At 44.7% G+C, this 22688-nt stretch overlaps 1 protein-coding gene across 1 annotated transcript in view; it reads right to left on the bottom strand.

Moving 5' to 3' along the window:
• Window positions 1-176: 176 nt before the first annotated feature.
• The window catches only part of Mcm3 (minichromosome maintenance complex component 3), a 22893-nt gene continuing 381 nt past the window's right edge, over window positions 177-22688 (bottom strand). Inside the window, exons 2-17 of the mRNA XM_008825213.2 lie at window positions 20345-20457; window positions 19761-19969; window positions 19172-19302; window positions 14593-14831; window positions 13419-13527; window positions 12611-12764; window positions 12166-12297; window positions 11399-11607; window positions 7754-7928; window positions 7342-7468; window positions 6513-6663; window positions 3919-4059; window positions 3393-3496; window positions 2801-2886; window positions 2293-2362; window positions 177-885 (exon numbers count right to left, since the gene is read on the bottom strand). Coding sequence (XP_008823435.1) covers window positions 687-885; window positions 2293-2362; window positions 2801-2886; window positions 3393-3496; window positions 3919-4059; window positions 6513-6663; window positions 7342-7468; window positions 7754-7928; window positions 11399-11607; window positions 12166-12297; window positions 12611-12764; window positions 13419-13527; window positions 14593-14831; window positions 19172-19302; window positions 19761-19969; window positions 20345-20457 — 2349 coding nt within the window. The 3' untranslated portion in view covers window positions 177-686. The remainder of the gene's footprint in view (window positions 886-2292; window positions 2363-2800; window positions 2887-3392; window positions 3497-3918; window positions 4060-6512; window positions 6664-7341; window positions 7469-7753; window positions 7929-11398; window positions 11608-12165; window positions 12298-12610; window positions 12765-13418; window positions 13528-14592; window positions 14832-19171; window positions 19303-19760; window positions 19970-20344; window positions 20458-22688) is intronic.

Genomic DNA, 22688 nt, shown 5'->3' with positions numbered 1-22688 from the left:
AAAAAGCATTAAGTGGGCCAGGAAGAGGCTTCGAAGGTAAAGGAAACTCTTGCCAAGCCTGACAGCCTCAGCTCCATTCCATCTCCAGGACCCATATAGTGGATGGAGAACTGACTCCTCCACATCCTCTAACCTACACACACACACACATATTAAAAAGGCACAAAGGATTTGAATCACGTGTACAAAATATTAAGTTTATTCAATGTCCTGGATATTAAGCTCAAAATTATATATTAGTCTAATTACAAAGAAAGCTTTCTGAAACAGCTCTTGTTCCGCCCTCAGAGCCTCTGCAGCACAGAATACCTCAGCCTTTTCTACAGATAGCTCTGGAGAATGAAGAAAAAAAAGCCTACATGCACAGAAAGCATAAACAGAAACCACCTATGTCCCAAAACATAACTTGCATCACGTTCCTTAGATAAAGTAACACTGCATCTCTTCAGGGAATGGAAGGTATGAGCAGTCCTTCCACAGGAGGCCTGGTCCTCCCCACCCTTCCTGCCAACAGCAGCCTTCACTATCTGTTCTCAAAGCTTCCGCTGAGTCCTAATGGCATTTCATCACCCATGTCCCTAACAACGGTCAATTAAACAGTTATTGGTGATCAAAGACTTGGGGGAGGGGACGATACTTGAGAGAAACTTTCTTGGCACAACACCAAGTTCAAAGATGAGTCCTCCTCAGATAAGGAAGATGATGCCCTCAGACACCATGATCTGGTTGTCATCCTGCATCCTGCTCAGTGCGGCCTGGATCTCCTCTGAAGAGAAGGGCTCTTCTTTATTCTGATTGATGGACTCTGTGAGGTGCTTCATGCCAACAGACTGCGCGTGAGCCTCATGGAACACATCCAAGACGGCCATCTTGAAAGCGTTCAACCTGCCCAAGACAGGGAAAATGGTGAGTAAAGCAGTAGCCAGGCACAGTCGGGCACAACTATAATGTCAGTGCTCAGGCGGCTGAGGCAGGAGAGCCTCAAGTTCACAGGCAGCCTGAACCACATGTAAAACCCACCTTAAAACAAATAAAAGGTTTCAACAAACCCTCATGCTCAAAGGCAAGATTCATATGGGAAAAACCAAAGAATTAATACAGTTGGTAGTCCCTCAATTCTCTGGTCCTCCGTCTCCTCCTCACCTCTCTCATGTACACACCTTCTGCCTCTGCTGGCTACTCCACATCTGCATATCCCTCTTTAAAGCCAATCTACACTACAGGGTTCAGCAGTTACAAGCACTGGCTGCTCTTCCAGATAACCTGGGTTGAGTTACAAGCACCCACAATGCAGATAATAATGGTCCCTAACTCCAGTTCTAGGGGATCCAACGCCCTCTTCTGGCCTCTGCAGGCACTATACACACATGGCGCACTTTACATACATGCAGGAAAAAATTCACATACTTAATTTTCTTTTATTTAAGAGGATTTTGGAGGCTTGGAAGTTGCTGGAAATCAGCAATCATATACAGAATAAAAGTGAACTGGTATATTTTGGGGAACAATTTACTAACACTTGTAATAGTTTTAAAAGCACATATTCCTTGACCCAGAGTCCGTTTTTGGAGACTCACCTTACTATACTTATGAGTGTAAACAAAGGAATACAGCACATAAATGTCATCAGAGAACCCGAAACACCTGTCCTTTGGAAAGCCCACAGTCAGTGAGAGTAAAATCTGTCTGCACTGACTCAGAAAGCACTTACAGTTAGTTTAGTGATTGTCTCGGGAGGGTGGAGTTACAATTGATTTTAGTGTTTTTCTCCCTAAGTATCTTTTCAATGTTTGACAAGCTTTCTTCAGTAGATACATTGTGCTGCATGTTTCAGAAAATGAATTTTCAAAGTTAGCTGTAAGGTCTATTCAGTGTCCAGTACAGTGTTTTCTGAAACACTAACAAAAATTCATTTCAAATAAACGGCCAGTGTTTGGGGGAAGGGGGTGCAAGCGGGAGGGGGCTAGAGTAAGAGATAAATCAAATTTACTCTTGGTAAGTTAGGCTTCTTCCTCCTGACCCCAAAAGAATTAATTTAAATTTCTACAAAGACAGAATTAGTAAAGCAAACTGTAAAACCAACTGGGACTTTGGAGAAAAAGCTACCCAGTTCTGTATATTGGTTTTTTCAACTTCCCAGTAAGTGTGGCATTATGATCAGAGTGTGGAATGTTTCACAGAGCTTGAGAGTACTAGCTCTGAGCTCTGTTGGAAGGTGGCTGCTGCACAGCTCTCCCTGGGACAGGGCCCAACACCACAGGAACTCGCTAGCACCGGAGCAAATGCACTCACCTGGACTCACTCAACTCCACTTTCTGGGATTCCTTGGTCTCCTGTGACTCTGCTGTCTTCGGAGTATGCACTTTAGGAGTGATGGGGGCAGGGATGAGGAAGACAGCAAGGTGAATCCATTTCTACTGGAGAACCCCCAACCCCAACCCTGCTGAGCCTATGAACATTTCTGTTTCTTATGGTTCTTAGAGAACTAGGCAGGACGATTGGGATACAGGGAAATCCCCACTCATGAGAGAGGAACTGAAGTAGGCGGGAGACCATCAATGCATTATCTGGGATGCTTACACCAGGCGTGACAAAAGTCTCACCTCATTAAGGAGGAGATAAACAACCCAGCAAAGCCTATTTTCCCAAGTTTCTACTGTAGGTTTGCCCTGAGGTTCTCTTAGGATAAGCACCTTGGACACAGGGTCCCATGTGAGGAGTCAATGAGAGCCCATGAGAAGCGAGAGCAAACGAAAAGGCTGGGAATTAAAGGAACACCTCTTAAGGAGGGCTCACTCACCTTGGGGCATTTCCTCCTCTGTGTCACTGAAGTCATAGGGGTCATAGGACTCCCCGTCCTTGGCTTCTGACTGACGTGTCTTCCTCCTAAAATACCCACAGCAATCAAGAAACAAATAAAGCTTTAGGGAGCCCCATTGTGGGGCTCTGACCACAGAGAAAACAACCCAGAACAATCTACAAGTGAAGATGTTTCCCAAGTGAAACACCAGGCTCAGGCCTGTACAGGCCATCAGTTTTTGAAAGCCACTCTTCAGGCCAGAATACAAACAAACAGGCCCTGCTTCTCAGGGTTCTTTTGCCATGTCACCCATCCTTACCAATTCAATCACAAGCAGGTGGGGGAGAAAAACAGCCTCAAGAACTTTGAAATCTATCCGAAGACCTCACAATAGGATCACTGCTCTGCTCTGACTACTTAGCATTCCTTTAGCAGGAAATCACACTGAACACAAGAGGCTCTCACACTCTCCTATGCTCAGGCAACCTTCGTCTGGAAGCCCTACAGGGCCCTGAAGGACCTGATACTAACAAGCAGCACTCTCCCCAGCCCCACTGGAGCTTTCCATCTCACTTTAATCGCCACACCACACCTCTTCCTCTTTTGTTCCTGCTCCTCCTGGCTTTTCTCTTCTTCGTCTTCAGAGTCTGATTCATCTTCATTTCGCTTCTTACGTTTCTTCTCCTTCTCCAGAACCTAGGACCAAAGCAAGTGTGGGTGACTAGTGTCAGAACTTAATAAAGAACCCCGAGTCCCTTTTGCACCATCGGCAGAAATAACTTCCATATTTCTAATGGCTTACCTAACCTCTCTGGGCCCCATATCCCAGGACCAGAGGCAGGAGAAGAAGCTGTTAGCCATCATACAACAATGTGCTAAAGCCTTTCATACAATAGGCATTCTATGTCTACTAACTAAAAAAGCATGGTTGGGGAGGTGTCCTAACCATGATGGTAAAGTGGAAAACAATTCTCTTCTTTACAGGACAGGTATTTAGTTGAAACACAACCCCCACCTACTAGAGAGAAAGAAGCAGGGGAAGCAGAGCAGACCCACAACGGAATCTCCAAGGGCTACAATTCCTTGGAGGAGTGAGCACCATCAAGGACAAGGATCACCTTCTTGAAGTACGCATACTGGACCAGCTCCACAGCTTCCTCCGCATCCTGCAGGTCCACAGTCTTGCTCATGCGGGCCTTTGCATGGGCTGTGGCCAGTCGAATCAGAGTTTCCAATGTTCGGGCAGTAACCGGAGAAGTCTGTGGAAGAACACATGAGATTGTTTATGCAGAATTATGCAAACCATTCTCACTGCAAAGGAAAGGAATTAAGGCACTACCAGAAATGCTCAGAATATCCAGGCAATAATTCAGAGCTGTTTTCTCTATAAGTCAGTGTCATTTAAAATTCAGAAAGGTTGGGCCCACATGGCAGCCAGTACCTGCTACACTCAGCCTTAACTGGAGCAACTAACAGCAGTGAATGCAGACTCACGGCTGCCCAAGGTGCTAAGAATAAGTGACAGATAAGTGACCAGCCCTAAACAACATTCAGGGAACATTTCAGAAGAGGTGCAAAAAACGTAAGAACTGGAAGGCACTGAGAAGGGGTGCAAAACACCATCTTCTGGGCAAGACACAGCTATTGCAATCACAAACGCGTAGCAGCTGTGGATGCCTGCAATGGAGCTGCATGAAGAATGGGCCTGTCAACAGCCAGGCAGAGATAAAGAATGGGCTCAGGGGACATATTCCTCACTGCAGAACTATCTGCTGAGAGGCTCAGGGTGGGGACTCTAATGGGTGGTTCCAATCCAACAGTCACTCTAATGGCCTTGGTTAAACTAAATGGGTCACAAAACAAAACCAAGTCATGAATGTGCCAAAAGGACTGGTAGAGAAGAAGAGGGATGATGGGGATGGGAGAAGTGTGTGGAGGGGAGTAATCAGAATTCACTACATACATCTATGAAATGGTCAAACAACTAATAAAAAAAAAATTCAGACAGCAGGGCTGGAGAGTTGGCTCAGCAGTTAAGAACACTGGCTGCTCTTGCAGAAGACGTGAGTTTGATTTCCAGCACCCACATGGCAGCTAACAGTCTGTAACGCCAGTTCCAGGGGATCCAATGCCTTCTTCTGACCTCCCCAGGCAATGTATGACATGAGTGCACTTACATAAATACAGGCAATACACTCACACACATAAAATAAAAATAATAATAAATATTTAATACAGAAAGGTAAGAAAAATGGTTAAGGAAACCCATGTGAGCACGTTCAGGGATTCTATAAGTTGTATAAACTTGGGGCTGGAGAGATGGCTCAGCAGTTAAGAACACTGGTTGTTCTTGCAGAAGACTCAGGTTCGAATTCCAGCACACACATGGCAGCTAACAACTGTCCATAACTCCAGTTCCAGGGGATCCGACAGCCTCTTCTGTCCTCCACGGGCACTGCACAACACGGGTGCCCTTACCTACATGCAGGCAATACATGCATACACATAAAATAAAAATAATAAATAATTAAAAAAAAAAAAAAAGTTGTGCAAACTCATTTAAGTATAGATGAGGAGCCTCTAGACACATTCCTAGCAAGTGATTCCTACTGGGTGGGTGTAAATCAAATTGAGTGCCCATATCTTTTTAAAATGCTATTGTCTGAATGGTGTCCTTGGCTTAAAGAATCACATTCTGTGTTTAGGACTAGGCAGGTATACATTGTAAGTTTCAACACTCAGGAGTCAGAGGCAGAAGGATCTGTGAAATCTAGGCCAGCCCTGGTCTACATATTAAGTTCCAGGCTACCTGGGGCTACATAAAGACCCTCACGGGGTTGGCAGCAGAAGCTGCCCACCCTACCTGCCTTGAACTAATGCGTGCATGAGTCAGGGGCCGACTGCCTCTGGCCAGTGACTACCATGGGTCAGGGGCTCAAGTGAAAGCCAGGGGGGGACCACCCCTCGGCTGGTGGCTGGCGGCGGCCGGCGGGAGCATTTAAAAAAACAAAAAAAAAAAAAAAAAAAAACCCAAACAAAGACCTTGTTCTAAGTAAAGAACTAACACCCAGAGACAGAACAGGGGTGACGCTAGAGTAGATGATCTAAGACCATAATTAAATCCCAAAGTCTACATCATCGAAAGGGGACTTTGAATTTGGGTCTGCTTTAAAATTCTGTATAAACTACATGGTTTCCAAAAGCTGTACAGAATTTAAGGGCATCGATAGCAGGTTCCTAGAAACTGCTCTGAATAGCTATCTTAGCATTTAGCACCTAGTTATTTGTCCAAGTCCTACCCAAGTATCTTAGACATTCACACCATTCTGGGGACTTCTACAGGAAAAAAAATCAATTCCTTCGTTATTTGTATTCAAAATAGCCCTTCACATCCATTCTAAGTAACATAATAGGGTCTATATCTAATAGGAATCCATGATCTACCTTTCTGCCTCCTCTCAAACCTGACTGGAGGATGGCTCTTATTATTTTCACACTGTGAAGAATGGAGCAGGGTCGCTCCTCAGAATCTCACCAAATGAGATTCTTGTTACCTCTGGAGTCTTGATTTTATTTTCTTTGTACAGGAGAATAATTAAACTTGTGCTGACAGGAAAGCTCTCCAGACCAGGGAGAATCACCAATTAAAATTCTCCCCTTTCCCAGTGAGCAGGGACTCGTGGCCCTGCTCTAAGGGACATTTTGCACTCACCCGGGCGGTGTCCGAGCTCATGCTGTCCTGGCTGCGCAGACGTGAGTATTCCTCTGCAATGTGGGCGGCTGAGTCCTGTGTCAGGACGGGCTTAATGATCTTTGCCACATGGATGTACTTCCTCATGAATGCTGCACTCACCATCTTCTCCCTGGACCAAAGACAGTGAATGCCACTTTTCTGCCACATCTTACAACCTGTCTGGGGTGATGGTTCTGCTTCTGAGTTACCAAGGCAGAGCAAAGAAGAAGCCTAAGAAAACATTCTCATACCTCCAACTTCCCAAGGAACACACACAAAGCCCATTCATGTTTTTTACTTTTCAGGCATATTTGAAGGTTAGATATTTAGGGAAGAAGTTTAGGTATTATATGCCCTATTTTACATATGGGAAAACTGGCTTAGACTCAAATTCAGCTTCTGATTCCAAATTCTGTGCAACCAAACAGCTCTGAAGACTGAGCTCTGCTTTTTTCTGCACCATGGCTCAAAGCAGGGAAACACACCCACCAGCAGTTGGGCATGTTGTCAGGTTTGAGACTAGCCTAGGCTAGCCCCAAACTTACAGCTGTCCTCTTGCCCCAGCCTCCAAGTGCTGAGATGGCAGAAGCATGTCGAAACTTTCTATTTCAGGAAAAGATCTGACCCTGAGCTGAATCAATCAGAAGCATACTCAAAGCAACGGGCCAGGACAAACGTGTATCTGTGGGCCAAAAAAGATGCAGGCAAGCCCACGTGGCCACAACTCCCTGACCTGAGCATACAATGCCCTATGCTCAGCCATACATGAACCCCAGGCTCCCTCAGGAGAGGGTAAGAGGACACTTACTTTTTCTTCTTGGTTCCATGCAGAAGGTTGTCGTGCTTCTCGTAAATCTGGGTGTCTTGCTGGTCATCTTGGGTAAAGTCAGGGTCATCCGTGGCCAGGATATCCACAGCACTACCCAATGGCATGGCTGGTTAACCCAAGTTGAGAGAAAAAGATTAAGAAGGAATTTAACCCAAGAGAAACTACCTCTTCTACAGCACAGGAAGGGAGCAGACAGACACATGTGACCCACAAAGAAGGTAGAAGCGCTCAGAAGATGCTAAAAGGTATCTCAGAAGCCAAAAGCAGACAGGCACTCAACCTCCAGCGAGCAAGTTACAGTATCAACCCAAACACCAAATAGCCTCACTCCTTGGTCTGGGCCAGGGGTCAGCCATATGCTAGGATCGTTCCAGCCATTCCATGGACTCACCATCGCCATCCTGCTCCCCAGGGGCTCTGTATCGGTGCATCCTAAGGACGTGGTCTGAGATCTCCCGATCCTGCTCAGGATCCATCTGATCCAGCATGATGAAGAGCAGATCAAATCTAGACAGCAGTGAGTCCTGTAACCCAATGTTCTCCATTGGGGTCTTGTACTGATCATACTGGGGAACACAAGAAAAAAGGGAGTGGAAGCAACATTAATGGGAAGAAAGGACGGCAAAGCCAGATCAATCCTGGAAATGGGACTAGAAGGCTAGACGACACAAATGAAAACAGACAAGCAACAGAGAATAAGGGTTGAGGATATAGATCAGTGTGGCCTAGCTTGTGAAAGGCCCCAGCTCCAACCCCCAGTAACACACACAGAAAAGCAGAAAATGAAGCATTTTCAAGCTACTGAAATGTGTAAATCGTCTTTCGTTTGCTGACTTCCAGAATCAAACCCAGCCCCCCTCAAGCTTGATTCTCTGTTCTCATTCCTAAAAAAGGTCAATTCAGAGATGATTCCCTTCCCTCACCTGTCAAAAAGACTGCCCCAACTCAGTGATTTGGAGTCAAAAAGTCTGAGCCAGAGCTGATGGATTTAACAGATGACCAAAACAGCCAAGCATGGTGACACATACCTGAATTCTCAACAACCTGGGAGGCTAATGCATGAGGATCCAAAATTAGAGGTCAGCCTAGGATACACAGGGAGACCCTATCTCAACCCCACTCCCCCATAAAAAAAGAGAAAAGAACCACCAAAAGAGATTTCTAGGTACTGTGGGATAATATGCCATCCCAGAACAATCAGAGCTCTAGGTTTAAATCTCTATTTTCTAGTTTGTAACTCTTAAACATGTTACATAAACTGAGCCTCCATCTTCTCATCGATAAAATAAGTACTTACAGTTCATACTACTAAGAGAATAAAAGAAGTTGACATATACAATTATTTATCTGTTTTAGTTTAGTTTTTAAAGAAAACAGTTTGGCAATCTCTATCAAAGCGAACACGTATACACTAAGGGCCAGTGAGATGATCAATGAGTCAAGTTCAATTCCTGGGACCCATATGGGGAAGGAGGATGGGCTCCAGCACACTGTCTTGGCTCCACTGTTATGGCAGCATTCACCCCCACACAACAAAAATGTCCATTTTTTAAAAACTACAAAAGTAAGTTTCTTTTAAAAAAAAAGAATGAAGTCATATCGTCTACAAAAAAGTGGATGGAACTGGAGATTACTATATTTGAATTATGTGTAATTTGGATTTAAAGCACATACACATATATACCATAGCTTCTTTAATTATGGGTTATGACCCGGTACCAGGAAGGGAGGGTCACAAAAAATGTCAATAGTAACAGGCTTCTGACTATACACTAACCATAAACAAATCCCAGGTCAACCATGTAGCAGTCATGCTGGCTCCTACTGCAGCATGCAACTTCAGTGCAGCCATGTTATAAACACGCTTATTCACCCTGCATTGTATGTGGTATGTGCTGTCCCACTCCACAACACCAACAAATACTGCCTGACAAGGCTCAGATCTGAGATCACCATGTTATCAACTGCAGTGATTTTACTGTACACACAAAGCTTTTTGCTCTTAGAAACACAGTGGTTTAATTATGGAATGCAGACTTTTAATGTTTTCCTAATATCATTCCTCAGCATCAAATAAATATATAAGTACCAAATTAGTCTCTTTGTATTGCTGTGCTACAGTCTGATTTTAAAGATTTCCGTTTGAGGAACTGTAGAGATGCTCACAGTTAAGAGCACTGGCTGCTCTTGCAGAAGATCCAGGTTTGGTTCCTAGCACCCACATCATGCTAACAACCATCCATAACTCCAGTTCCAGGAGATCCAATGCTTTCTTCTGGCCTTGACGGGCACTGCACGCATGTGCTGCAGTTACATACATGCAGGCAAAACTCATACACATAAAATAAATAAAAGTAAATAAATCAAAAAATTCTTTAACTGCTGTTGGAACTATGGGCATGAGAATTACTTTTAAAAATCATTAAATTTCAGCCAGATAAGTACAGAACTTCTAGTAGCTTTTGAAATGATACTTAGCACATTTCTGCCTCTCTGTACTGCATATTATGCAAAGTTGCATTCCCACCAATGACAATTATAAAATCTAATTATCAACTCTGAAAAACATTGAACATGCTCTACATCTTTGCGTATCAGGGTTCAGCCAATTCTTTATGTAAAAATAAACAGCAGTGGCTTGGATCAGTGTGTAAGAGCATTTATTACCCAACATGTGGCTCTGAGTTCAAATCCCCAGAGCCCACATAAAAGGCTGGTCGTGATCACACATAAATTTCTAATTCTAGCACTATGCAGGGTGGAGACAAGAAGCTCACTGGGGTTTGCTAGGTGCTAGCCTGGCTCCAGATTCAAGAGAGGGACCATCTCAAGGGAATAGGTTAGAGGATACTAGAGCAAGAACACATCTGATGTCTTCAGCTGGCCTCCTCACGCTCAATCACCCACATACATACATGTGGGCACACGGGCAAACACACACAATCACCCACATGCATACACACACACACACACACGAGAAACAAGCACATTTTGTTAGTATGAGAATTTGATTTCATCTTTAGCAAAAGCTAATAATATATATCAAAGAATTGTTTTAAAATAATTTATTACCAGTAAATGTTTGATTTGTGTATCTATTTGATATAGCTGTATGTCTAGGGTCACATACAAAATTTCTACGGCAAAAAAGGTGTCACCAGTGGAAAGTTTAAAATGTGTGTAGATCAAAGGAGGAGGGAGAGGAAGGGGAACAGTAAGAACGGAGGAGAATAAAACAAGACAGGATAAAAGGGGGGGGTATGAGAAATGTACAATGATGTATGTATGAAAATTCCATAATTAACCTATTACTTTGTACATTAATAAAAACAATTTCTTTATAAATGGAAAAACTCAGTAAGCCACAGGCAGAATAAACATAAAGGGTTGTATGTTGGTATCACAGTCATGCTACACACATAGATAATCCCTAACAAGAAGACAGCGTAGCTGCTGGTACATGCTTAACTTTCTAATTCTTGAAACACTCCAGAGCTGCCAGCATTGATCTCTTGGGAAAGAACAAGATAGAAGGAAGACTTCATGTTCATGTACTATCTCTGTTTTATGTAGAAAGCCTTCTGCTGTGTGCCCGGAGCATTTCTACTCAAATTGCTGGCTAGTTGACCTGTTTTCTTTTGCATTTCAGTTATTTTTGAGCCAGGTATGGTGGCTCACAGGTGTAATTCCAGCACTCAAGAAGCTGAGGCAGGAGGATCTCTCTCTCTCTCTCTCTCTCTCTCTCTCTCTCTCTCTCTCTCTCTCCCCCCCCTCTCTCTCTCTCTCTCTCTCTCTCTCTCTCTCTCTCTCCCCCTCCCCCTTTCTCCTTCCCTCCCTCCCCCACCCCATACACCTAGAAGCTATTTTCCAGAGGACTCTGTTGCATAGGAATGGGTGAGGTGTCACTGCTCTAACCAAAGGACAATAATGGGGTGAGTTTGGTTTGGGGCCTGCCATTCCCCTGTAAAAACTTCTCAGCCGAGTGACTTGGCAGAACAAACGCCAAGATCGCGGTTATGGGCCTGATTCCACTTACCCTGCCATAGACAGGATTGGCAGCAGCCAGAACACTACAGCGGGCATTCAGCCGAGCGTGGATGCCAGCCTTGGCGATGGTCACGCGACCCTGCTCCATCACCTCATGGATGGCTGTGCGATCCATGTCAGACATCTTGTCAAACTCATCAATACAAACCACGCCTCTATCTGCCAAGACCATGGCACCTGCTTCCAGACGGCGCTCCCCTGGTAAGAGAGGAGGTAAATGTTTGTGGCATGGTCTCAGTTACACACGAGACAGAGAAGGACTTCAGTCTCCTTCCCAGGCATCTGTCGTTGCAGCACATAGGAACCAGGAGAGCAACTATTGTGAGGCTTACTAGGAAACCATGATGGAGTCCTTTCTCAGCCCCAACCTCAACAGTCTCAGAGTCCTTCACAGCACTCTCAATGTACAGATTAGCTGTCTTCACCTCCTCAAGTGACATCCAACTAGACTTCACTAATCTTCCAGTCGTTCCTCTAGTTCATAAGACAGTCCAAGTTTCCTTTTCATCTCACTCCTCATTCACTAAGCTTTCCCTGTTGCCAATTCTTCAAATCACATTCTAGAAAACATCCTTAGCAAGAGCGTGCACAAACACTTAACAAAGACAAGTAATTCACCCACTCACTATTCCAGACACTCACGTCTTCTAAAGCATGACCTCAACAAACCCTTCAAATGTATCTTCCACACACAGTCAGTGCCTACAGCCAGCTAAGCTCACAGTGGGCCTCGGCTAAGGAGCCTTACCCCCGTACCTGTTTCCTGGTCTGTAGTAACAGCGGCTGTCAGACCCACTCCAGAGGAGCCCCGGCCAGTGGTGGGGATGGCCCGGGGTGCAGTGCAAAGCACATACCGCAGAAGCTGAGACTTGGCAACAGAAGGGTCACCTGCAGAAGAACGCAGTGATGACTATCTGGGAAACGCTTACACACCCCTGCGAAGTCTGCTTCTGCAGCACAGTTCTTAGCAGATACAGAATTAGTTGCTGAATATTAGTTCTTTGCCTTTTCTCTTTATCATTCACAGAATAATTTTAGATATAATAAATCAAGAACTCCAGGGGTAATTTTTGAAAGGCTCCATTTTTACCCTTTGAAATATGACCAGGCACAGAAGGTATAATCCCATGAACTGCAGGTTCTCACAACCCCACTCCTCAAAGTAAGAAGCAGAGTTCACGGCACTTCCGAAACACCATACCTATTAGAAGAATATTGATGTCCCCACGGATGTGGCTGCCGTTTTCAAGGTCTCGTTCCACCCCTCCCAAGAGCAAGCAGAGGATTGCCTTCTTGACATAGTCATGCCCATGGATGCTAGGGGCCAGTGATCGGGCCAGCTGGTCAAAGATGTCCTAGAGGAGGAAGGACCCATTGAGTGAAAAGCCTAGCAAGAGTCAGGGGGGTTTCTGGAGCTTACCGAAAACGCTTTCAGAAATATACAAAGATAAGCAGATTTCTAAGTGCAAAAGCTTCTGCTCTAAGATAAACCCAGTAAGTAATCAGACAATTCCCAAAGCAGATAAAGAGGTAGCCTAGATTCCTGTAACTCCTGCACTTAGAATAAGGCAGGGGTGTAGTGGACTGAGGCCAGACCAGCGTGGGCTACGTAGACTCTTTAAAAACCAAAAAAATTTCCATTCCCAACACCACCATAAAGAAGAGAGAACTCTCAGCTAAATTATGAAAACTTTATTATTAATATTATTTATCATGAAATCGTGGGTTAGCTGTAACCTTTACAACACAGTCATCTACTAATTCTATTTTAAACGTGGTTACCCTGTCTTCAGAAAGTAAAAACCAGGGCTGGAGCAATGGCTTTGCAGTTAAGAGCACTGGCTGCTTTTTGCAGAGAACCCAGGTCCCAGCACCCACATGGTGGCTAACAACTGACCATAACTCCAGTTCCAGGAGAGCCAAAGCCCTCTTCTGGTCTCCCCAGCCACATACCCAAACATGACTCTTTCAAACTCAGTCCCACCCTAAATCTCTAAAGGATTGCAGACCTTGGAACGGGTTTTGCTGAACTTCTTGATCTTGGCTATATCCTCAGCAGAGAACGAAGGCTGAACATCCTTGCTCATCTGCTTCACATTACAGGCGATCAGCACAGTCCTGAGTGAAGAGAATGGGAGGAGGAAGCCTGCTGGACCTCCCTAGCAGCACTAAATGCCCTTTTTTTGCCTTTTTGATTTTTGAGACAGGGTCTTCCTATAGCCCCAGCTCACCTAGAACTCATTATGGAGACCAGATTGGCCTCGATCTCAGAGATCAGCTTGTCTCTGCCTCCCAAATGCTAGGACTAAAGGTATTGTACTGGACAGCTTTAGTATCAACTTGACACACCTGGGTTGAGGGAGCCTCAGTTGGGGAATTGCCTCTATTGGACTGGCCTGTGGCCATGTCTGAGGGGCATCTTCTTGATGAGTGATGTGAGAGGGCCCAGCCCACTGTGGGTGGTGCCACCCCTGGGCAGGTAGGCCTGTGTTGCATAAGAAAGCAGGCTGAGCAGGGGCCAGGGGAGCAAGCCAGTAGGCAGTGTTCCTCCATGGCCTGTGCTCCAGCTCCTGCTTCCAGGTTCCTGCCCTGAGTTCCTACCTTGGGCTCCCTGATGAACTGTGACCTGAGAGATGTAAGCTAAATAAACCCTTTCCTCCCCAAGTCGGTATTGGTCAGAGTGTTTTGTCACAGCAATGAAGAAACAAACTAGGACAGGCATGCACCACCAGGCCAGGCTAACTCTAAGAGTTCTTAGACTATTAAAGGAAACCAGGAAATGGGAGGAGTGGGGGTTAGAGTTTCTGAACTCAACAGCTGATTCTCTGTCCATGAACCCAAGTACAGGTAACAATGTCCACTCGTATAATTTATGTCTTGCTGACTAAAGGTTAAAACAAGTAAGTGCACACAGGAAGGAGGCAGGAACCAGAAGAAGCTCCCAGGCTAACCATGAGGCTGTGTTCCTGTCACCAGTCACTCCACCTTTTGGCCCAGGATGACAAACATGCCAGCACCATCTGACAGGGAAGAGGTACGGGAGGCACCTCGTCAGAGGCAGGCAGCTCACACCCTTGTCCTCCTGATATCAGCGCTCTCCAGAATGTGGCAACCTGAAGCCAGAGCACTGGCAGGACACAAGCTGCCAACAGAGCTCCCAACATTTCACAGCTGACCCTTTACCTGAAGGTCCCTGAGGTGTAACCTCCCTTCTTCCCAGGAAGGCAGCGGTAGGTCCCCACCACCTGGATCCGGTCGCCAGGCTTCACTCTATCTACCAGATCATCATCCAGAATGACATCCACAGAGCGAGGAAGTTGGCCAGCGGGGGCCTTCTCAGGCATCTCCTGGATGGTGATGGTCTGGTGGTCCCTGTACACAGACAGGCCATACTCTGTCTCCAGGGGGTTGTTCTCCTCATCCTAGAAGAAGACACAGAAAAACAGTCATTTCAGTCTTGTGTTCAAAATGCAGCAATCACCCAACATGGAAAACAATATCCAAAGACCATGAATTTTACCATATAGAAACAATAAAAGCCTAAGCATCCCTCCAGCCTTTCCAGCCCTATCCCTGGATAGCAACAAACCAACCAATGGAAGGGACAGGCCATTCACACTGATGGAACCTTGGCTGCACTAACATCTCAATTAGGATCCTGCCCACTTCCTCTTTCCAAAGCAGAGTCTGTGACTATACTCTGATGCAGTTTTTCCACTCCCAAGAAATGCCCAATAGAAACATTCACCCAAAGGCGCTCACTCACTGCAACGTGCACAGCAGCATTAGTCCTAAAAGGAAAATTTAGAGAATGTCCCCGTGTATCCCTTCAACAGAATGGTTAAATAAACATGCTACAGTCTCACAAATGAATACTCTGCATACACAGTGCTGCACAAAAGCTGCTCAACACAGAGCATGTACATAGAACAGAAACCAACACAGAGCATGTACACAGAACAGAGACTAACACAGAGCATGTACATAGAACAGAAACCAACACAGAGCATGTACACAGAACAGAGACCAACATAGAGCATGTACACACAACAGAGACTAACACAGAGCACTTACACAGAACAGAGACCAACACAGAGCATGTACACAGTACAGAGACCAACACAGAGCATGTACACAGAACAGAGACCAACATAGAGCACGTACACAGAACAGAGACCAACACAGAGCACGTACACAGAACAGAGACCAACATAGAGCACGTACACAGAACAGAGACCAACATAGAGCACGTACACAGAACAGAGACCAACATAGAGCACGTACACAGAACAGAGACCAACATAGAGCACGTACACAGAACAGAGACCAACATAGAGCACGTACACAGAACAGAGACCAACATAGAGCACGTACACAGAACAGAGACCAACATAGAGCACGTACACAGAACAGAGACCAACATAGAGCACGTACACAGAACAGAGACCAACATAGAGCACGTACACAGAACAGAGACCAACATAGAGCACGTACACAGAACAGAGACCAACATAGAGCACGTACACAGAACAGAGACCAACATAGAGCACGTACACAGAACAGAGACCAACATAGAGCACGTACACAGAACAGAGACCAACATAGAGCACGTACACAGAACAGAGACCAACATAGAGCACGTACACAGAACAGAGACCAACATAGAGCACGTACACAGAACAGAGACCAACATAGAGCACGTACACAGAACAGAGACCAACATAGAGCACGTACACAGAACAGAGACCAACATAGAGCACGTACACAGAACAGAGACCAACATAGAGCACGTACACAGAACAGAGACCAACATAGAGCACGTACACAGAACAGAGACCAACATAGAGCACGTACACAGAACAGAGACCAACATAGAGCACGTACACAGAACAGAGACCAACATAGAGCACGTACACAGAACAGAGACCAACATAGAGCACGTACACAGAACAGAGACCAACATAGAGCACGTACACAGAACAGAGACCAACATAGAGCACGTACACAGAACAGAGACCAACATAGAGCACGTACACAGAACAGAGACCAACATAGAGCACGTACACAGAACAGAGACCAACATAGAGCACGTACACAGAACAGAGACCAACATAGAGCACGTACACAGAACAGAGACCAACATAGAGCACGTACACAGAACAGAGACCAACATAGAGCACGTACACAGAACAGAGACCAACATAGAGCACGTACACAGAACAGAGACCAACATAGAGCACGTACACAGAACAGAGACCAACATAGAGCACGTACACAGAACAGAGACCAACATAGAGCACGTACACAGAACAGAGACCAACATAGAGCACGTACACAGAACAGAGACCAACATAGAGCACGTACACAGAACAGAGACCAACATAGAGCACGTACACAGAACAGAGACCAACATAGAGCACGTACACAGAACAGAGACCAACATAGAGCATGTACACAGAACAGAGACCAACATAGAGCACGTACACAGAACAGAGACCAACATAGAGCACGTACACAGAACAGAGACCAACATAGAGCACGTACACAGAACAGAGACCAACATAGAGCACGTACACAGAACAGAGACCAACATAGAGCACGTACACAGAACAGAGACCAACACAGAGCACGTACACAGAACAGAGACCAACATAGAGCATGTACACAGAACAGAGACCAACACAGAGCATGTACACAGTACAGAAAATGAGCCAAATCCCTGCTGTTAGAAACCAGGATAGCATGGCCTTCAAGAGGGATTTCTGTGAGCTGGTTAAGTTTGTTTCCCACTTTAGAGTCTGGTTATATGGGTATATTCAGCTGGTAAAAACTAACCAAATTATACACTTTAATGTTTCTTACATGTGTATGAAACTCCCATAAAATACTTTTAAAGTTTTGCTTCCATTTTTGAATTTTCTAAAACCACAATAACCATCTCTGATCGAGTGCTTGCTCCATGCCAGGAACCTTGCTATTATCACGCAATTAGCACAATCTTATTAAAGCAGATACTTTCCCCATTTCATGGCCAAGGAAGCAGACTATGAGAGTCAGACAACTTTCTAAAGGTCACATAGCCTGTACCAAGGCTCAGTGCAGGTGTCACTCCAAAGCCCACACTTTTAAACACCATCCCTGATGACCTGGCCCAGAGCACTTCAGCCCTCAGGGAAAGAAACTTGGTCATGAAATATAATCAGAAGAGAACCCCAAGTACTTCCCAAGAAAAAAAATTCTAGAAAGTGGAGACTTTAATGAAGAAAACAAAGCAATTTAGAAAACGCAACTGGCTTCAACTAAAGACCTGGGGCTAACTTTAGGGTCATCGCTAACAAGAGACCTGAAGTCACTTCACCTCTAATCCCAGCATTCCATCTGGAGACAGACTGATTCTGGGTATGTTTCAGCTCTAAGTCTAAGGCATTCTTGCTTCAGCTGTTGATGTTTGCTTTCTCCACTCACTGGAGTTACAGACAAGGACTGATTGTTACTTCTTATCTATGTCCTCCATAGGGTCTAACAATGATCTGGATAGTCATTTTCAATTAAAATTTCAAGAGAAGGGATAGTCTTTAACTAAAGGAGTTCAGACATCAAGTCATCAATATTAATGATTTTTTGTCTCATTAAGAAAGCCTGTGTTGTCCTCAATTTTTATCTATCTGAATACCATAAAGATAAACTTTCTTCAAATCCACTGAAATTTCTGCAAAAACACAATAGCATCATACAGCAGAAGTATTTTACTTTTTAAAAGCCTACTACAAAATGTTACAATTACAGCTTTGCTAAAATATCTGTGCAGCTCAGATGATATTTTTTTTCTTTTAGCCCTTCCATAGTCTAAATTTTCTTAATGTTATTCCTTGTGTTTGTGGTGTACGTGTGTTACCACACACATATGTAGATGAGATGCATACATGTGCATGTGCAAACCAGAGCATGATGCCAGGCAGGTGCCTCCTATCACTCTCCACCTTACTGCTTAAAGTCTTTCATGGAACTGGAATCTCACTGTTTCAGCTAGGCTGCCTCACAGGCCATTGAGTACCTGGAATCGACCTCTCTTGCCTCCCCCTCGACACACCCACGCCCAGCTTTTTGACATGAGTGCTAAGGATTTAAATCCAGGTTCTTCATGCTTGCAGAGCAAGCACTCTTACCCACTGAGCCATCTCTCTAAACCATAAACCTTACTCTAAAAAAAAAGTTCTGGGGGAATGGAGAGATGGCTCAGTGATTAAGAGCACTGGCTGCTCTTAAAAAAGTCTAGGGTTCAGTTCCCAGCACCCACATGGCAGCTAACAACCATCCGTAACTCCAGTTCCAGAGCATCCAACACTCTCCTCGGGTCTCTGCAAGCACTGTACAGCACAGTTGTACTTACATACATGCTGGCAAAACACTCATACACATAAAATGAAAATTTCTTTCTATGTTGTGGAGTTTCTACATTAAACTGTCTTGCAGCCAACCTTCTAAATGAAACCTTACTTTTCAAACTACCTACTTCTAGAAGATTTCAGCTATTACACAATTACTTAAATTAAAACACATCTGAGCCAAGCATGGTAGTATATACCTTTAATCCCAGCACTCTAGAGGCAGAGGCAGGTAGATCTCTGTGAGATCAAGGCCAACCTGGTCTATATAGCAAGTTCTAGGTCAGCTGGGGCTACATGGAGACCCTGTCTCAAAAGAAAACAAAGACATTTTTTACTGTAATGGCTGAGGAGGCCCCACTGACTCATGCCCTCACCTTCGTGGGATACACAGAACTGGATGGGAAAGCCACCAGGGTGGTGAGGTCAGAGTAGCGCCGCTCTATGGTCTTCTTAGTAGCGGGACAATAGTGGACACTGCGAACAACTTTGGGACGAACTAGGGAACCTAGGAAAGGAAAGGTGTGTAAAGTCACCCAACTAGACATTGACAGAAGAACTGAAACCCAAGCAAACCCGAGGACTTTAAATACTGCATCTTTCCAATTAGATTAAATTATCTCAATAATTCCTGTCATTTATTCATCTTGACATTTATATATAGCTTATCACTGTAGCTATGTAAAATTTTAAGTACAACTGATGTCAATTAAGGTGTAATAAATATTCAGGGCTGCCATGAGATGGCTAGGAGGCAACACTCCTCTGACTCTCAGAATTCAGCATTCTGCCAACACAGGTGGCCACTGTGGATCCCTAATTATTGCGAACCCTGAGCTCCTGCAAGTTCTCCTATGTCATTTCAATGCTTCACTTCTTTGAAGCTGCAAACCACCTGATCCAGCTTCTCAGGCTCCCAAATCTATGCCACCTCCATTTCCTTAGTGGTCCCTTCAACCCACTCACATTTCGTAACGATGCCCTCCACACAGACCACACAGCTGAGGAAGCAGGAAGTGAGAGTCCGGGGAGAGACATGCTTCGAGCCAAAGCTGCCTTCCAGGCCTATATAGAACTCCTCATACTGCTTAGCATACGTCGCATCGATGGAGGCCACGAAGTCCTTCAAGGCCCGCTGGAATGCAACCAACTCCTCAAAAGCATTGTTCAGGAGGCTGTGTATGAGCAAGAGAGAGAAGAAGCATTAGGCTGAGCATAAGAAAACTGACCCTCAAAACAGAAGGAAACAGTCTTAGTCACTGTAGTCAATGAGAGAAAACCCGTGTCTTTGAACTGCCATTACGAAAGACTCAGTAAAGTTTGCTTCAGTTCACCAAAGATGTAAAAATGATATTCAGATGAACATTGGACTGTGGGAGCACTTGAGAGGAAGATACCCACCACCTCCTCTTTGTAAATGAAGCAAGGAAGGCCTGCAGATCTACCCCATGCAACGAGGCTCTTTTCCTGAGAAGACTGATCCAGTCTGAGCAAGATGCAGCCGTTCTCACTGAGAACCAAGATAACCCTTTAAAAACCCTGCCCCTCACCAGTTAGCCCGCTTTTCATTTTTCCTGCGCAGGTCATTCACGTTGACAATCAGCCGATACTGGTTGTCACTGATCAGCTCCCGGACTTTGCTCTGGTAAATTCCCTGGTCTTCCTGCAAAACAGTCATCACATGGCAAAACAGCTACAAACTCAAAACTCAGAGAAGCAATTTTCACAACAGTAATCAACCTCTGAAGTATGGCTTCATTCTAAGTTTGTGCTCATCAGTTTCTCCTTTTCATTTACCAGTTTACCAGTCTCCAACTGCACTACACCCTACTAGGAGACTGTAGGAACTATAAAGTCGTAGGTCACCTAAGATGCACAGGGTCCCTATCTGCAGGTTCAAAAGAGAACTCAAAGACAAACTATCAGTGTTATGGAAAGAAAGCCACAGGGCAGGCAAGTTTAGAATCTCTGAAGTAGCCAGGAGGAAGGATACGGAAAGAAGAGGAAAGCTCTATTTTTTTGAATTAGAACTCTGGTGGGGCATGGTGGGGCATTCTTGTAATTCCAGCACTAGGAGTGCAGGAGGATCACCATGAGTTCAAGGCCAGGCTAGGCTACAGAGTTAACACTGTTTCAAAAAAGCAACAACAAAAAGAACTAAACAAGCAAGTAGATATGTTCAGCACTGAGCATGGAACAGCTGATGGGAGGGGTAGCCAGACTGCACAGAACCTGAGGCCAGGCAGCTCTGGATTTTGAGAGGTGTCAGAGGTAAGCTGCAAAAATAGGAGAAAGTTCTGCTTTCTGAGGAAGAAGTCAAAGCAGACAGGCCAAGTCTGCACTGCATCGCTGCATCGAGAGCTTCAGGGTGCATTAAGTACTTATCTCATTAAGGGGAAAGTTACTCCAGTGTTTCTTCATCTGGTCCTTTAACATGGCCTTTCTCAGGTTGTAAAACAAACAGTCTTCCCTCCTTACGGTAAGAGGTCTAAACCTTTCTAGACAATGGGAACAAATTTGTCTACATCAAATCCATTAGTGACCACTGACCATCACCAATACTATTTATGTGAGAGGATGTGAACACACTGGTATTCATAAGTCCCAAAAGGGAACGTGGGAGCCACCTGCAAATCAGAAAGGATGTTACTGAACACCAACCTTGTCATTTGTGCCTGAGGATGCCAGCATATTGATATTTGTATGTTTCAAATGGTGCCTAGGAAGCAGAGAGCTGCAGACGGCTCTTTCTTTCTGCCAAGCATCCTCGACACAAGCTATCATTCCCATATACTCTTCTGTACGCTGATATGTAAGTGGGGAATTAAATGACCTCAAGTCTTAAAGGACAATAAATTTAGTAAATAAATAAATAAATAAATAAATAAATAAATAAATGTTAATCTGTTTGAGTGCAGTACTCATTTCAAAAATCACACTGTAAACCTTAAATAGATACAAAAATGTAAATTAAAAGGATTTTTATAACTCACATTAAAATTGCTTTCACTTATCACCAGCATACTATAACTCTGAATTTGGGGCTGCCCACAAACTCTTTTTGCCTGCTATAAAATACTTTTGATTTGAAGCTCTTTTGGTAAAAAGACATCTGTGAAGGTAGAAAGGTCTGTTTTCCTCTGGCAAGAAGTCAGTCATTAACATCTCAGCACTGTGCCCCACAGCAGCAGGCCCTCTTCACCTGCCCAAACTAAGTGCAAGGCAGATCTGGCCATTTTGTTTACACTGGAAACCTGTCTCCTTTCCAATCCTGGATCATCAAGTGCATTTACCTGCAAGTTACAGGACAGCTTTAGAAAGCACACTAAAGGGACTGGAGAGATGGTTCAGTGGTTGTGAACATGCATTGCCCTTCCACAGGACCTGAGTTTGAGTCCCAGCAACCACATCTGGTAGCTCACAACTTAGAGCCTGTAACCAGCTCTAAGGGGAATCTAACGCCTTTTTCTGGTTTCCTCAGGCGCCCACTCACACATATACAAAAAAATAAAAGTAAATGTAAAAACACACTAGCATAAGATACTTCATGGGGAGAATGTAGCTCAGGCGTGGAGCACTTGCTTCGCATACACTGGGTCCCATCTCCAGCGCCACAAAAAGTGTAAGATGAATCCTATTAAATCATGCACACAAAAAAGGCATGGATGGAGAGGGGGCGGGAGAGGATGAGAAGTAAATATGATCACATATGAAAATGTCATAATGAAACCAATTATGTATAATTAATATACGCTAGCGAAAGTAATTTTCCACAAATAACGTTGAAGGAAAAAAAAAGGACAGCAGCGGGGGTCTAGGGCTGGTGGGGGTGGTGGTAGGGGAGCTGGTGGGAAAGCTGGGGCTAGGGGGCTGGGGCCGGGGCCTCCCGCCCGC

This window comes from Nannospalax galili, unplaced genomic scaffold, assembly GCF_000622305.1.
Source record: "Nannospalax galili isolate Female #2095 unplaced genomic scaffold, S.galili_v1.0 scaffold329, whole genome shotgun sequence".
Lineage (NCBI taxonomy): Eukaryota > Metazoa > Chordata > Mammalia > Rodentia > Spalacidae > Nannospalax > Nannospalax galili.
The sequence above is the reverse complement of the archived record's forward strand: the minus strand, read 5'-3'. Positions and strand labels throughout refer to the sequence as shown.